This window comes from Antedon bifida, chromosome 8, assembly GCF_963402885.1.
Source record: "Antedon bifida chromosome 8, ecAntBifi1.1, whole genome shotgun sequence".
In the NCBI taxonomy this organism is placed as follows: Eukaryota; Metazoa; Echinodermata; class Crinoidea; order Comatulida; family Antedonidae; genus Antedon; species Antedon bifida.
Genome location: NC_136233.1, coordinates 1,283,818 through 1,297,192, shown reverse-complemented (window position 1 = coordinate 1,297,192; position 13,375 = coordinate 1,283,818). Strand labels below are relative to the sequence as shown.

Below are 13,375 nucleotides of genomic sequence, written 5' to 3'. Positions count from 1 at the left end.
GCTCAAAGAAAGTAACTCGTTTGAAACAATAAATCACTGTTTTTCACTCATTTTACGTCATCAATAATATAATTAGCAAGAATTAATTAATTATTATTTAATTATATTTTCTTGTTTAACTACTGCGACCGTCGACTAAGGTCTTGGAGAAAGCTCTCTGGTCGACTTTGCTGAACGGGTTGAACGGATAGGTTAGCGTCACAGTCTTCGATAACGGCCCCCTTCTACAGTACGACAAACGGTGAAGCATTTCAGATGGAAATGGTCTGTAAAATGTAGAATATGTAGTTGTTAGTCTAAGCTAGGCCTACTCTATATGAAGTAAATGCGCACCCTAGCTCCCCGCCAGTAGAATATAGAATATGTTTTGGTTAGTCTGAGCTTGGCCTACTCTCTATGAAGTAAATGGGCACCCTAGCTCCCCCGGCGGCCAGTCTGAATCTGAGTCTCAGTCTGAATGTAGGCCTGTAACATCATGAAGTAGGCCTACCTGAATGAGCTCCTCATTGTACTGCTCGGCGTATAATCAGTTAGCCTGCCCCTTGCCATTGGAACTTCAAGTGGTGTACGAGGTACAAAACCAGCGTAGCCTGGTGTTTGCCGTACACTAGAAAGAAAATAATTTTATCAGTTAATTAAAAATTGAATTGAAATTGAAAAGCTTGGTTCCAAAACGCTGACGTAAGCGCAATATATGTGAGTTGACCAATCACAAGCGACAGTTGGGATGATTGACGTTTCGTGATTGGTCAAATTACTTGCGGCGCGCTACGTTCTTGCGCTGCGTACAATTGGGAACGGAGTTTAAACTCACTATGTTGATGTTAGTTTGTTATCTATTGACAATCGATACGTATTTTCTTTGATCGGCACTTTGTTGTTACATCTTGGTCTAAAAAATTAAGAAAATGTGTTAGTGTTTATGAAATAAAAGTTACAATTTTATTGCGGAAATAAAAAATATGCTAATTAATAAAAAATTGATGAGTAATGCTTGGTTCCCACTAGAGACGCCAAATAAGGACGTAACGCAACGTAAGTGAGTAGACCAATCACAAGTGATGGATTATTCGAACCGTCGCTTTTGTTATTGGTCAATTCGCTTGCGTTGCGCGTACGTCATTACGTTGCGTCCTAGTGGGAACCAAGCGTAATAGTTAGATAACAATAAGAAACGTACAGTGTATTATTTGTTTGTGTTGCAGCAGTCAGCATCTTACGTGTTGAGATACTCGGCACAGGAGATCTCTCCTGCGATAGGTCCCAACGCGTTGCAATGCGTTGCCAAAGACGTGGTGCTGATTCGTAACGCCTTGGTTTACTCATGACCAGGTCAGCATTTGCTTCTAGTGTGGTGCGTAAAGGTGGTTTCTGAGAAAAATAGTAAAATGATAATCTTTGTTGAATCTTTAATTTTGTAACAGTGGTACACGATAAAACGTTCACAATGACACATTTTACAAATAATAGAATAGAACAGCAGGTAAAAAACAAATGATGATTTTAACAAGGTAGAAAATATGAGGTTATTTGTGTTAATATTTTCAAAAATGATGCGTATTCAAACTCAAGTTTGGTGCCTATACTTGGACGCAACGCAAGGACGAAAGTGCGTAAACTGACCAATCCAAACGAACGTCTAATCTGTCGCTTTTGATTGGTCAATACTTACGGTGGGCTTGCTTCCTTACGTTCAACTGTTTGTTTCAATGTCGGGTTACGTGTTGTCGAAATTCTCTTATTTCGTCTTTCGCATTAGTAATCAGCTTGCAATAATTAAAATGAAATATTAATTCATTGAAAATCCTGTTATGAAGCAAATTATAGGGTTCAACGAACTAATTACTATCGGTCACTAGTAATAACCCTATTAAACAGGATAAGATAACCACATACTGCAGGCTTAATAAGGTTTATCGCAAATAGCTTGATTTCGCGAGGAACGTCAATGCATATATGGGAAAGGGGTTGTGAGCAAACGTCACGACGCGTACGTACAAAACAAATCACGTACCTACGCGTTGTGACGTTTGCTCCCAAATCCTTCCCACCATGCGTCGCGCATGCTATTTGCGATTAACCTTATTTATATAAAGCCGTTTGAACAATCGTAAGTGGTCTGAATTGAGCCAATCATGATACCTCAATGACAGGCAAACAAGCCTGTTCGGTAGCTGCTCTAGTAGTGGACGTCCACCCGAAGACGCTACACAACTCGTCAATGGTTTCTTTATCAACCTCTTCCGAATACTCATCAACGTTCGCTTCTGGTAAAGCTGGCAAAGCCTCCGAGATATTCGCTGCTGGATTGTGATATTTCTGTGGCTTGCCCGCATCAGCCAAGTTTGGTTCAACTTCAAAGTCTAAAGGCGCTGGTGCTCTTACTATAGGTTTGTCATGAAACAGTCTAAGAAAATAAAAGAAATAAATCATTATGTGGTTCATGATCCAAAACCAATAATCAGATTAAGTTTCCTATCAAGTTATCTTTCACAAATGTCGGCATTTATTCGAGTTATGTTAGTCGATGTGAATATTAGCTTACTCTGTAGACTATATTAATTGATTCCATGTGACGCAGTTTTTATAAAACTTTATTTTTATAAATTTTATTTTTTATAAACATTGATAAATATATTTTTGACTGCGATTGACATGAAAGGAAGTCAGAAAATTGTTATTGTACAATTATGAAGGGAATTTGTTTTTTCCTTCATGGTATAACCATAATTATTTTGTCTTGGGAGTAGATTTCGTACTGATAATAAAAAGTGATCATTGAAAAGATAAATATATTGGCATTACTTATCATAATACTTGAGTAAGCACTCGAAAATCATAAAAGAGAAGAATACCCCCATGACTATGACTTGGGGGAAATCTATCTTCCAAAGTTGTTATTGGAATGAGGATGTCATCTTCTGCTGGGTGACGGTAGCCCTCACAATTAATTAATTTACTGAACAATAACTTGTACTAAAAATGTGAAGCTTCGTTCCCACTAGAACGTAACGCAAGGACGTAAACGCAACGCAAGCGTTTTAACCAATGACAAACGAAGTTATAGACAGTTAGCAATCACAAGCGAATAAGCCATCGCTTGTGATTGGTCAATTCACTTGCGTTGCGTTACGTCCTTGCGTTGCGTCGCTAGTGGGAACCACGCTTAAGGGTCTGTGATCTTCTTTTTAATCCAAACCAATTATTTATATCTATAATAACCTCCCCAGCTGCTACTGGATCAAGAAAGCCTTTCTGTTGTTTAAATCTTCTTCATTCATTGTCTTTCTAAATCCTCAGGCTTTAATACAAACTAAACGTAACCTTATGGCATCCTGTTTGTATTCGTTTTAAACAAAGCAAGGTATTACGTAATAGCTCATTGCTGCTGGGTGCGTATAAGTTCATTCTTTGTGTCAATCCAAAAACAATGGCCCGACACAACGAGAAATAAAGAAAGGAAGGTGATAATCCATTTCCGACATGGCCATAATAAAAAAAAAGTTAAAAAATAAAAGTGGGGGAAATTATTTTCGTTTGTCCTGAGACCATGGACCTATAAATTAGATTTATAATATTTTATAGGTCCATGCTGAGACCAGGATAAGTTGTTCTTGATAAATTAACAGATTGTAGTATTGTTTGTAGACAGAAATATTTGTATGACTGTTTATGACTATCCATAGAGTTTTAATCCATGGCCTATATCATTATTATGTTCTTATAATAAAAATAAAATCGGTCTATTTGTGTAAGTCACAACATCGTCTAATTACTGTTCATAATTCCGTCAATGAACAATTAAATTGTAATAAAAACTATATTACGACCGTAATCTTTAACACTTTTTATTCAATTAAACAGCAGACTATAATGATCTGTAGCAAGATGTTTAAAAATGGATTTTGCCCATTCTATGTCATTGACTAAAGTAGTATGATTCCTGCAGTTTGATTTAATAGTAATAATTCAATATTCGTTAATGATGCGCATTTAATAATCAGATTAAACACAAAGATGCAATCATAGGCTTAATAACTCATATATGATCCAATTAGTTTATAGAATTAGGAAATATCTAGGTCTATACACTTAACGCTAAACGTACCAGCAGAGTCGCGCGTATAGCCCTAGCTTAACTGAAATATATAAAAAGATAATAATTATTAAATATTTATTGGTCCCACTTTTTCGATGTTCAGACCATGGAGGTATAAAATCATGGAGGTATAACATCATCCCTCCATATAAAATGAACTTACTGTATATTCGGAAGATGTGGTGATATTGCCTCTAGGTGGCGTTTAGGACCAATCGGTTCGATCGGAAACTTTCGTGGCTGTAATTTCGGAACATTGTTTAGCTCAATCGACGCAATTTGACGAAATTTCTTTAATGATGGAAGGATATTTTTAAAACCGTAACTGCAATTGTACGTTGTAGCATTTTCGTTATCAAAATTAACATCCATATCAAAGAAACATTGTTGGTTTTATCCACTCTAGTTAAAAATATGTTCCGCGAAACAGGCTATAGCAACGTACGTACGTACACATACGAAATACATGTCATAGCAACACATAGGAAGCGCATCGGGTGTTACGCGCTTCCGAAAGGACGTGCGTGGTTTTTATGTGCGCGCGCGATATTACCGTAACCAATATTTCATGTTGCGCTCGCTACGCACTCTGTATGCTAAAATTTTACTTATCGTCGTCGACTGGTTCATTTTATTATTAATTTTCTTCATGTCTACACTATCAAACTTTATGTGACAAAAAAAAAGTGATATGCCCAAATGTTGACACGATGACGTCATATCACTACCATATTTGGGCGTATCACTACCATAGGCATATCACACTGTTTTTGTCATAACTAATTTGATAGTGTAGACAGAGCTTTACACTACAAACGCAATAGTACATAGGTCTACAGTATGTAAAAACGGACATTTCAACATAAATTATTGAAAACATGCATTTTTAAAAAGGAAGGAAGAGAGGGAGCCACAAGCCAAATCAACTGTATAATTAATTGTTCCCATCATAACATCCAGCAAATTTACAAAACAAAAAACAAACCAATAAAAAGTGCGTCAGTTGCAGTTTCATGAAGTTTTTCAAATAAACTACTGTAGCATATTACAGTATGATGGTCAATTTGGGGAAATCGAAATGAAACATGGAAATGTGTTGTAATTTGTAGTCCTATAATAAATGGTACAAGTGTAGTAGCCATTTTATTTCCAAAGCACCAATCAATTGATTATTAATATTATATACAGTACAGTATGTTGATATAAAGTTGTACTGGTACAATTCACTTCACAATTGTTTAGCAAATTACATGGATCTTTCCAATACTTTACACACAAAAAAGTACAAGATAACAAAGATAAACGAACAATCAATTTGGGTTAGGATCTCATTCTTTCACTTGATAAAATCCACCTACGGTTCATGCTTATTTCCTTATGGTTAATTAAAGTTAATTCCTTGTAGAAGTAAGAACAAAACACAGTCATCTTTGATGGACAGATCAATTCTAATGTAAATTTATTTGAAATACAAATAACCTAAAAATTGTTACACATTAGTAAATTAACTTTGTACAAAATGTTTTACGTATATACAATAAATGTTGAATTACTCAAAATTGTCCACACCCAAAATTATGAAATAGAGCAAAGCGCTTCGGTGTATGTGTTGTGAACACAGGATGTGTTGACACCCAAATATGAAATAGAGCAAAGCGCTTCGGTGTATGTGTTGTGAACACAGGACGTGTTGACAGTACAGTACATACAGGTACTGTATAAACAAATCTCAGAAAAGTAAAGATGAATACAAACAAAAATTTAAAGTTACCAACAACAAAACATCTTGCTGTAAAATAAGATATCTTTAGCATAATAATGTTAAAACATTAATGCTGTAATCACATTAAAACATTAATGTTATCCATATCAAACCAAATACTATACACAAAAAATAAAATTGACACTACAAACAGAAAATATCTAAGCATGATTTTGTTAATGAAATTGTAATTACGATTATGTTGGGTGTAACTGTGGTCTTAAGCACATTATAGCCAACATTGTCCATTAAAAAACCTTAAAATATTTAATCACATTATAAGGATAGGTATTTGTTATTGCTATCAACGTTTTGTTTACATTAAAAAACTACAAATTATTGTGGTTAAATCGGTGTACAAGAATAAAAATCGAAACATCTTTATTTACATTTATAGTAGATATTTACAACACCGTTCTGTTTTTAAACCTATCGCTAAAGTTTGGCGTTTTCGGTTTTGTTAATTTCTTGTCGCTGGGTTCAACTTCAACAGCTTTGTAATGGCGAATAGGATTTGATTTGTGTACCATAGCGGCTCGCATCTGTTCAATCTCCTTTTGTTCCTTTATTGCATCCTGTCGTTCAATCTCTGCCTTATGGAGGTTCAGTTCGTGTTCTCGCATTCTCTTCTGATCTTCGTATTGCTGTCGTTGTTCTGCTCGCTTGTCAGAGTTTAATGCGAAATCGTTTATCTCTGTTGGTGAGATTTAAATAATTTTGAATATAAATCTCTGTCTACACTATCACAACTAGTTTGACAAAAAAGTGTGATGTGCCCAAATATGGTAGTGATATGCAAAAATATGGTAGTAATGTGACATCATCATGTCAATATATGGGCACATAACATTTTGTTGTCACCGTTTTGGTACATACCCGTCAATGGCTTGTCTGATTTCTGAGGTACAAATGGTTTTTTGTAAAGAACGTTTGCTTCTCTTGCGTGGAAGGTCTGGTATCTTTCTGCTTCCAATTCTTCTGCCATCTGTCAATTATAAACAAAGTATAATAAATAACAGATAAGTATAATTTAAACTTCTTTAATCAAATCAAGTTTTAAAATGACAGGTTACACATATTCAAATCGCTGAGTGTTTAAGGTATGGCCGTCGCAAACCATAGCCATATACAATTGCGATGGATTCAAGAAACTCCTCAACCATCATTCTGGTTGTAGAACAAGTCTTTTCAGGTATTAAAAATTATAGGTCCAGCCCCATTCTCTCGTTCAGTACCAACCTTTTTGCTCCATTCTTCAGCCCTCTTTGCACCAACATCTCCGTGGGAAAGACCAAACGGTTTTAGAGTTGTTGTCTTCTTGGCTTTCTTTTCTGGCAAACCAGACACATTGTCAAATATTGGCATTAACTGTGCTTTGAACTCCCGCAACTAAATTGAGAAAAAAGACACAAGATTAATAAAATCAACCAATCTTCTAGCCCTGCAATACATTTAGTTTGACCCTTAACCTGTTTATCTAATTATTTATCAAGCTTCTTTTGGGTGATCATAAACACTGTTTATTACAGTGACTGCCTCATAAACCTCTACATTGATGTAATCTAAAATCATACATTGCTGCAGTATTGTATTGTGTACTGCAGTAAAACAATCTTGACATGATCCCTGACTTGTTGATATTATAATTGCAGTAACCACTAAAATCCAGTTGCAACAAAAACATAACATACCTTTTGTTCCTCTTTAAACAATTGTTGTTTCTTCTCTTCTTTTTTCAAAGCATTGGCTTCATCTCGCTCAGCAAATGAGAATGGCGCAATCTCAGTTGTTTTGTGTGCCAAGTTCGGTATAAAAGGAACGCCGGAATGTGGAACTGGACGTGCCTTTATTGGTTGCGGTATCTCTTCTTCCTCCTGATTTAAACAAAGATACTTACACAATAATATAATAGTAAATTGCCCCTGACTTACTCGATTGTAGAAAGGGTAATTAAAACTTGATATGTTCACACGAAACCTGTATCCACTGGGCAGATAAAAATCGTGAAAAATTGGTGTAGAGTAATACTAACTCATTTTGAATTTCGTACAACATGTGTATGTGTATTGTTTAGGAAAGGAACTAAATTAGGGCTGAGTGTGAAAAGTTTAACTTGAAAAGTACATACTGGTTTGATGTCAAAGTCAAACATTCTTTTTCTGTTCTTGAGTGCAAATGCTGGTGACTTAGCACATGTTAATGGTAACTTTTTAGCATCAGGTAATCCCTATAAACGAAATTGAAATAATTTAGAATAAATCTATGACACATATTTTATTGTTCAAAAATTAAATTATTCAATAATAAACATTCAATAATTAACGTGTGATCTGCAGCAGGTTTCAGGTCATTAAAATGTCACCATGTATTCTTCTATTCAGTAAACATTAGCTTTATTACAAGACTGGGTGCAGGACCCTGACATTTTCTTAAGCTCTGTCTACACTATCAAACTTTAAGTGACAACAAAATGTGTCCATATATGGACATGATGATGTCATATCACTACCATATTTGGGCACACTTTTTTGTCACATAAAGTTTGATAGTGTAGACAGAGCTTAAGAGTCACGTTTCCCACCTGTATCCAACAAAATTAGGTAGTCAATAAAATGACATATTCTTACCGTTACACCCTGCAGTATTTTGGCAGGAACTGGTTTGGCGTGGAACTCAACCCTTTCTTCTTCCTCCTCCCTTGTGTGGTCAACTTCCCGTTCTCGTCTACTTGAGTGAAATGCAAAACCGATAGCCTTGGTTGGCTCCTTGTGAACGGGCACTTTGATGCCGATATTGAAGTTACTCATTACTCTTGGATTCACAGGATTTGCTTTGAACTTATAACTGGCAAAGGAAAAGTGAATTTATACAATTTTTCTTTATATATTCATAAACATTTATTCAAAAAAGAAAGTCACAAAAACAGAAAATGTAAAACTTTTAATAACGTAAATAAAACAGACTTTTTTTAGGAATGAAATTAGAAGTAAAAATACTTGTCTCACAAGATCCCTAAAATAAACATAAAAATCATAAGCAAAAGTAACATCATACAGTAGACCTACTTAACAATTTGAATTTCTTTTATAACAGAAAGATCTGTATATAACAATTATAATAATATTATACTTATTAAAATTAACCAAAAAATAAACCCTGTCTATAATTGGCAAAATGTAAACAAAATTTGTTTCAAGGTCTTTTAATTTTAAGTATTAAACAATTTTAATTCAATTTAACAGGGAATAATAGTTTATAATTTAATCTGAATTAATGTATACAGATCTTATCATTATATAGAGCACCTGTTGTGTACTGCAGGTCAAGGAATAGAAACAAATATAGCCAGGAAATTGAAGTTAGCAAAGGGTCATTTGTTATTTAGTATCAACTGTATGAGTTTTCTTAAGCTCTGTCTACACTATCAAACTTTATGTGACAACAAAATGTTATGTGCCCATATATGGACATGATGATGTCATATCATTACCATATTTACCGTAAGCATATTACTACCATATTTTGGTACATCACACCTTTTTTGTCACATAAAGTTTGATAGTGTAGACAGAGCTTTATGAAAATAAATTTATAAAGTGAAAAGTAATTTTGCTAAACCTCAAACATTAGAACAGCCACAAATTAGATGTATTTATTCCTGCTATTTATCAAATGATAAATTGACATAGTATTTACCTTTTCATATCTTCAACTTCTTTATCCTCCTTATCCTTTGCACTAACTGCTGTGTTGGGTCGTTTTCGTTTTCTTGTCTCAAGAGCTGGTGTCTTAGGACATGTTAACTTAGTTGGTAGAATAGACTGAACAGGTCCTGTAATTCAAACAATTATAAATCACCGTACTTAGTAAATTCAATTTTGTTTTAGTAGTTTTTGATCAAAGATAGATTAGACTTCTCTAGCTGCTCTTTCCACTGGTACAGTACAAAAGTACAGTACAGTACAAGTACAAAAACATAAATAAAAGCTAAAGTTTGATAGTGTATACAGAGCTTTATTTACCTTTATTTTGCTGCGCACGCTTCCATGTCTGAAATCTCTCTGGTGTCTTCACTTGGAAGGCTATAACCTGCTCCGCCATTGATTTGTACGCTTGATGAGAACTGCCAGCATCCTCTGCATAACCTGGCTTGTGTTGGCTTCCAGAGAAGTTGAATGGTTGCGGTCTAGTTGGTCCTTTTGCTTTTTTTTGCTATAAAATAAATGGATAGATTGGAAGTCATTATTGTTGCTTAAAACAAATTCTAACTCCCATATAGTTATCACTAGTAATCTTGTTCGTGTACTTTTTCCTGTAAATTGATTTTGACCAAATAAATGAATGAAAAACAAAGAAACTTACAGGTTCTGCATGCTTTCGTAGTGAAGAAAAGAAATCCTTATCGTCACATTCAGAATTCGGTACAACTGATCTTGTGACTCTAGTATTGGTCTGAAATTCAAATTCCTTCGGTTGCGTTGCAGGTTTCTGTGATCTGACCGGCACATACTTGGTGGAACATTGTAATCTCTTGTACGACTCCTCGGCCATCTTTCTTGTATTTGCCGCTTGTTTCTGCAGCTCTTCTATCCTCTGCATCTCCAATTCTTCCGTCTTCTTCTGTTTGTCTGTAAAGAAGTGCTTCTTGCGCCTGAGGAAAGTTGGTGTCTGCGGCATTGTTAGTTTTGGAATGGAAGTGTTTTTGTGGTTTGTAGTGATTGTCAAATCGGTTCGTCGTCTTTTTGATGCTTGGAAGTTTGAATCGTTTTGATTGGATTGGCGTGGTTTTACTCTGAGCGAACGTCTTGGCCTCGTCATACTACGTGTGATGCGACTTTCTGCCTGGCTTTCACTACCTCTGTAACAAAACAAATCATAATTTGTATTAATGGAAAATAAAGTAGAATAAAAAAAAAGCAGCAATTAAGAACAAACTAAAGCTCTACACTATCAAACACAAAAAATGTGATGTGCCCATATATGGACATGATGATGTCATATCACCACCATATTTGAGCATATCACTACCATATTTGGGCACATTACACTTTTTTTGTCAATCTAATTGGATAGTGTAGACAGAGCTTTAGAACCATGTCAAATAGTTAAACCTAGAGTCACTTGGATTAGTTTTTCCACAATTATACATTTTGTACATAATGTAACACTAGTACTATACCTTCTCTTATGTAATGGTTTTTTAATTTGATTAACAGGTTTGATTTTTGACGATTCAGCATCAGAAGAGCTTGAAGTCCAACTTGTAACCAAGTTCACTGGTATGTATGGCTTAACAGCAACTGAAATGTAAGTAATTTGTACTTTTAAACTGAATGATAAGGCAATCATAAAAATGTGATGTGCCCATATATGGACATGATGATGTCATACCACTACCATATTTGGGCACATCACACCTTATTTTTCAAACTAGTTTGATAGTGTAGACAGAGCTTACACTATGTGTATTGTAATAAATGTATTGAAATATGTTTTTTCATAATTGTATGTAGGTTACTATTTTAATGACTTTTATACTTATTGTACTGATTTGCCTTGTCAAAGAATTCCTTCAACTCTCGGACTCAAGATATATTCGGATGTTAGTTATCTGCCTTGGTTATTTTACTAAGCAATTGGATACAAACCTGATGGCACAATTGTTGCAGGAGGACTATCTTCATTCATCTTCTTATCGTCGTCTTCCATCACAATTGTTTGGCTAAACACCGGCAACGAGATGACAGGTGTTTCGGTAAGAGCAGTGGAATTCATGTTTGTCTGTTCAGCCTCCTCGTGATAGGAACCTTCCAGGCTATCCTCTGATATACTTGAGGTGACTATTCGATCACTGTTCTCTGTTGTCACCACTACGGTAACGGAATCATTTGATATTGGTCCATTATTCTTGTCGGATGAATTTGATGGTTGAAGTCCGTCTTCTATAACTGTCCTCAAAGGTGATGTATGTTCATCTCTCGTAACTGTCATCGTTGGTGAACCATTTTCTGGCATTGCTATCTCCGTTTGTTCATCGACCACTTCAGTTGTCTTTGGCGGTGGTGGTACGTCATCTTCACTGAATACTGGTGGTGTAGGAGCTGTAGAGTGCTCTGGTACTGATGGTATGTCGTCGTCACTCAATACTGGTGCCGTAGGAGCTGTAGAGTGTACTGGTACTGATGGTACATCATCATCATTGAATACTGGGGGCGTAGGAGCTGTAGAGCGCGCTGGTACGGATGGTTGGTCGTCCTCAGTCTCTGTTTCTCCTTTTGAATCTAAAAATAAACTTTAATTATTAAATCATCACATGGATTACTAGCTGTAGATTTGCATGGCGATATTTAAATGTACTGAAATTAATACAGTACTTGCTTAACAGTGGGTGCTGGGTAATTTCCAGTGTAAAAACTTTAGACAAGGTCATTTTGATTGAGGTGACCCCACCCACAAGAACAATGCCAGACTGCATTCCAATTACCCACTGCACACTAGAATAATGGTGGGCATTATGAACATGGCTTTTACAACAATGATTCACAGTGTGGAATCTTATTAGAAGAACAATGGTCCAGGTAATATTTTAAAAATGAGGGCTACACTTGCAACTTTATTTGCTTAATATTGATTCATTATATAAATTTAAATAGTCGTATAGGCCTAGATCATATTTGTTCTGTAGGAAAAATACATGATATTAGCAGAACCTGAAGTAAAGTGAAATGTAGGTGCTGTTATTTTCATCACTTCTAGGCCTATTCCATCTGATTCTTTCAGACATTCTTGGTTACTTGTGGCCTCCTCAGAACTACTTGGTTTAGCCTCCTCTTCCTCTGCTGCTATATCCTGGGTCTCTTTCACAGACAATATTGACTGTGTTTCAACGGTTGAGGATGGCGTTTCATCTGCTATGTCTACTGGGATGTTATTTTCATGATCAAAATCTGAAATATGTTATTTATTGTTAATGTTATTCTTACATTAAGACTGACGGAGGCTTAATTGTTATTGATATTGTTTAGGCCTAATGATTATTTAAAATTATAAATACTTCTTTCAGTATATTTCATTAATTTATTAAATTAATATTTAATATTCATTATTTATTATATAAATAAAATACCTGCCTAGCCCTAGCAGCAGGAATATGCTAAAATAATAATGCATAAACAAAAATAACGGGCGCATAATGTATACAAGGCTAGGCCCTTGTCTTTTATCCTCGCTTGCTATCAAACGAATATACTCACTGAAATACTCTTCTGGGTTGCCACCATCTTCAAAACTATCATCGACTGGCTTAGAAAAATCGACGAATTGTGGGGCTAAAAAATCCCAATTTTGATTTAGACTGTCATCCATTTTCGCAACGACTTGATGCACTAATCACTATTTTACACCCTACCTCTATTTTTATTCAATTTTGAATTCTTTAAAATTACGAATTTTAAGCTAAAACACCCAAACTGTAACACTTGAACTGGAAGGACTTTATAATTCCCGGTGATGTT

General features: G+C 35.2%; 2 protein-coding genes across 2 annotated transcripts; both read right to left on the bottom strand.

Annotated features, from left to right (window-relative positions):
- Positions 1-49: 49 nt before the first annotated feature.
- LOC144850485 (uncharacterized) lies at positions 50-4,504 on the bottom strand. Its single transcript, XM_078707765.1, has 6 exons — positions 4,263-4,504; positions 2,143-2,407; positions 1,181-1,371; positions 815-892; positions 491-607; positions 50-266 (listed from the first exon to the last, which is right to left on the bottom strand). Exons 1-6 carry the CDS (start codon positions 4,469-4,471, stop codon positions 116-118), a joined length of 1,011 nt encoding a protein of 336 aa, XP_078563891.1. The 5' UTR covers positions 4,472-4,504; the 3' UTR covers positions 50-115.
- Positions 4,505-5,541: 1,037 nt separating this feature from the next.
- LOC144850109 (targeting protein for Xklp2-A-like) lies at positions 5,542-13,362 on the bottom strand. The gene is made up of 13 exons (XM_078707306.1): positions 13,115-13,362; positions 12,572-12,808; positions 11,510-12,142; positions 11,041-11,161; positions 10,224-10,719; positions 9,884-10,073; positions 9,558-9,693; positions 8,489-8,705; positions 7,990-8,088; positions 7,553-7,735; positions 7,101-7,250; positions 6,738-6,846; positions 5,542-6,555 (listed from the first exon to the last, which is right to left on the bottom strand). Exons 1-13 carry the CDS (start codon positions 13,224-13,226, stop codon positions 6,266-6,268), a joined length of 2,973 nt encoding a protein of 990 aa, XP_078563432.1. The 5' UTR covers positions 13,227-13,362; the 3' UTR covers positions 5,542-6,265.
- Between the last annotated feature and the right edge of the window lie 13 nt (positions 13,363-13,375).

Bases quoted from the DNA above. Each gene is read 5' to 3' on its own strand.
- LOC144850485 (XM_078707765.1), bottom strand. From the start codon at position 4,471: ATGGATGTTAATTTTGATAACGAAAATGCTACAACGTACAATTGCAGT. The intron at 1,372-2,142 runs GTATCATGATTG...TATTTTTCTCAG, and splicing joins CTTGTTTGCCTGTCATTGAG to AAACCACCTTTACGCACCAC. The intron at 608-814 runs GTGAGTTTAAAC...TTTTCTTTCTAG, and splicing joins AACAAACTAACATCAACATA to TGTACGGCAAACACCAGGCT.
- LOC144850109 (XM_078707306.1), bottom strand. From the start codon at position 13,226: ATGGATGACAGTCTAAATCAAAATTGGGATTTTTTAGCCCCACAATTC. The intron at 10,074-10,223 runs GTAAGTTTCTTT...TTTATTTTATAG, and splicing joins TACGAAAGCATGCAGAACCT to CAAAAAAAAGCAAAAGGACC. The intron at 9,694-9,883 runs GTAAATAAAGCT...TTTGAATTACAG, and splicing joins GCGTGCGCAGCAAAATAAAG to GACCTGTTCAGTCTATTCTA.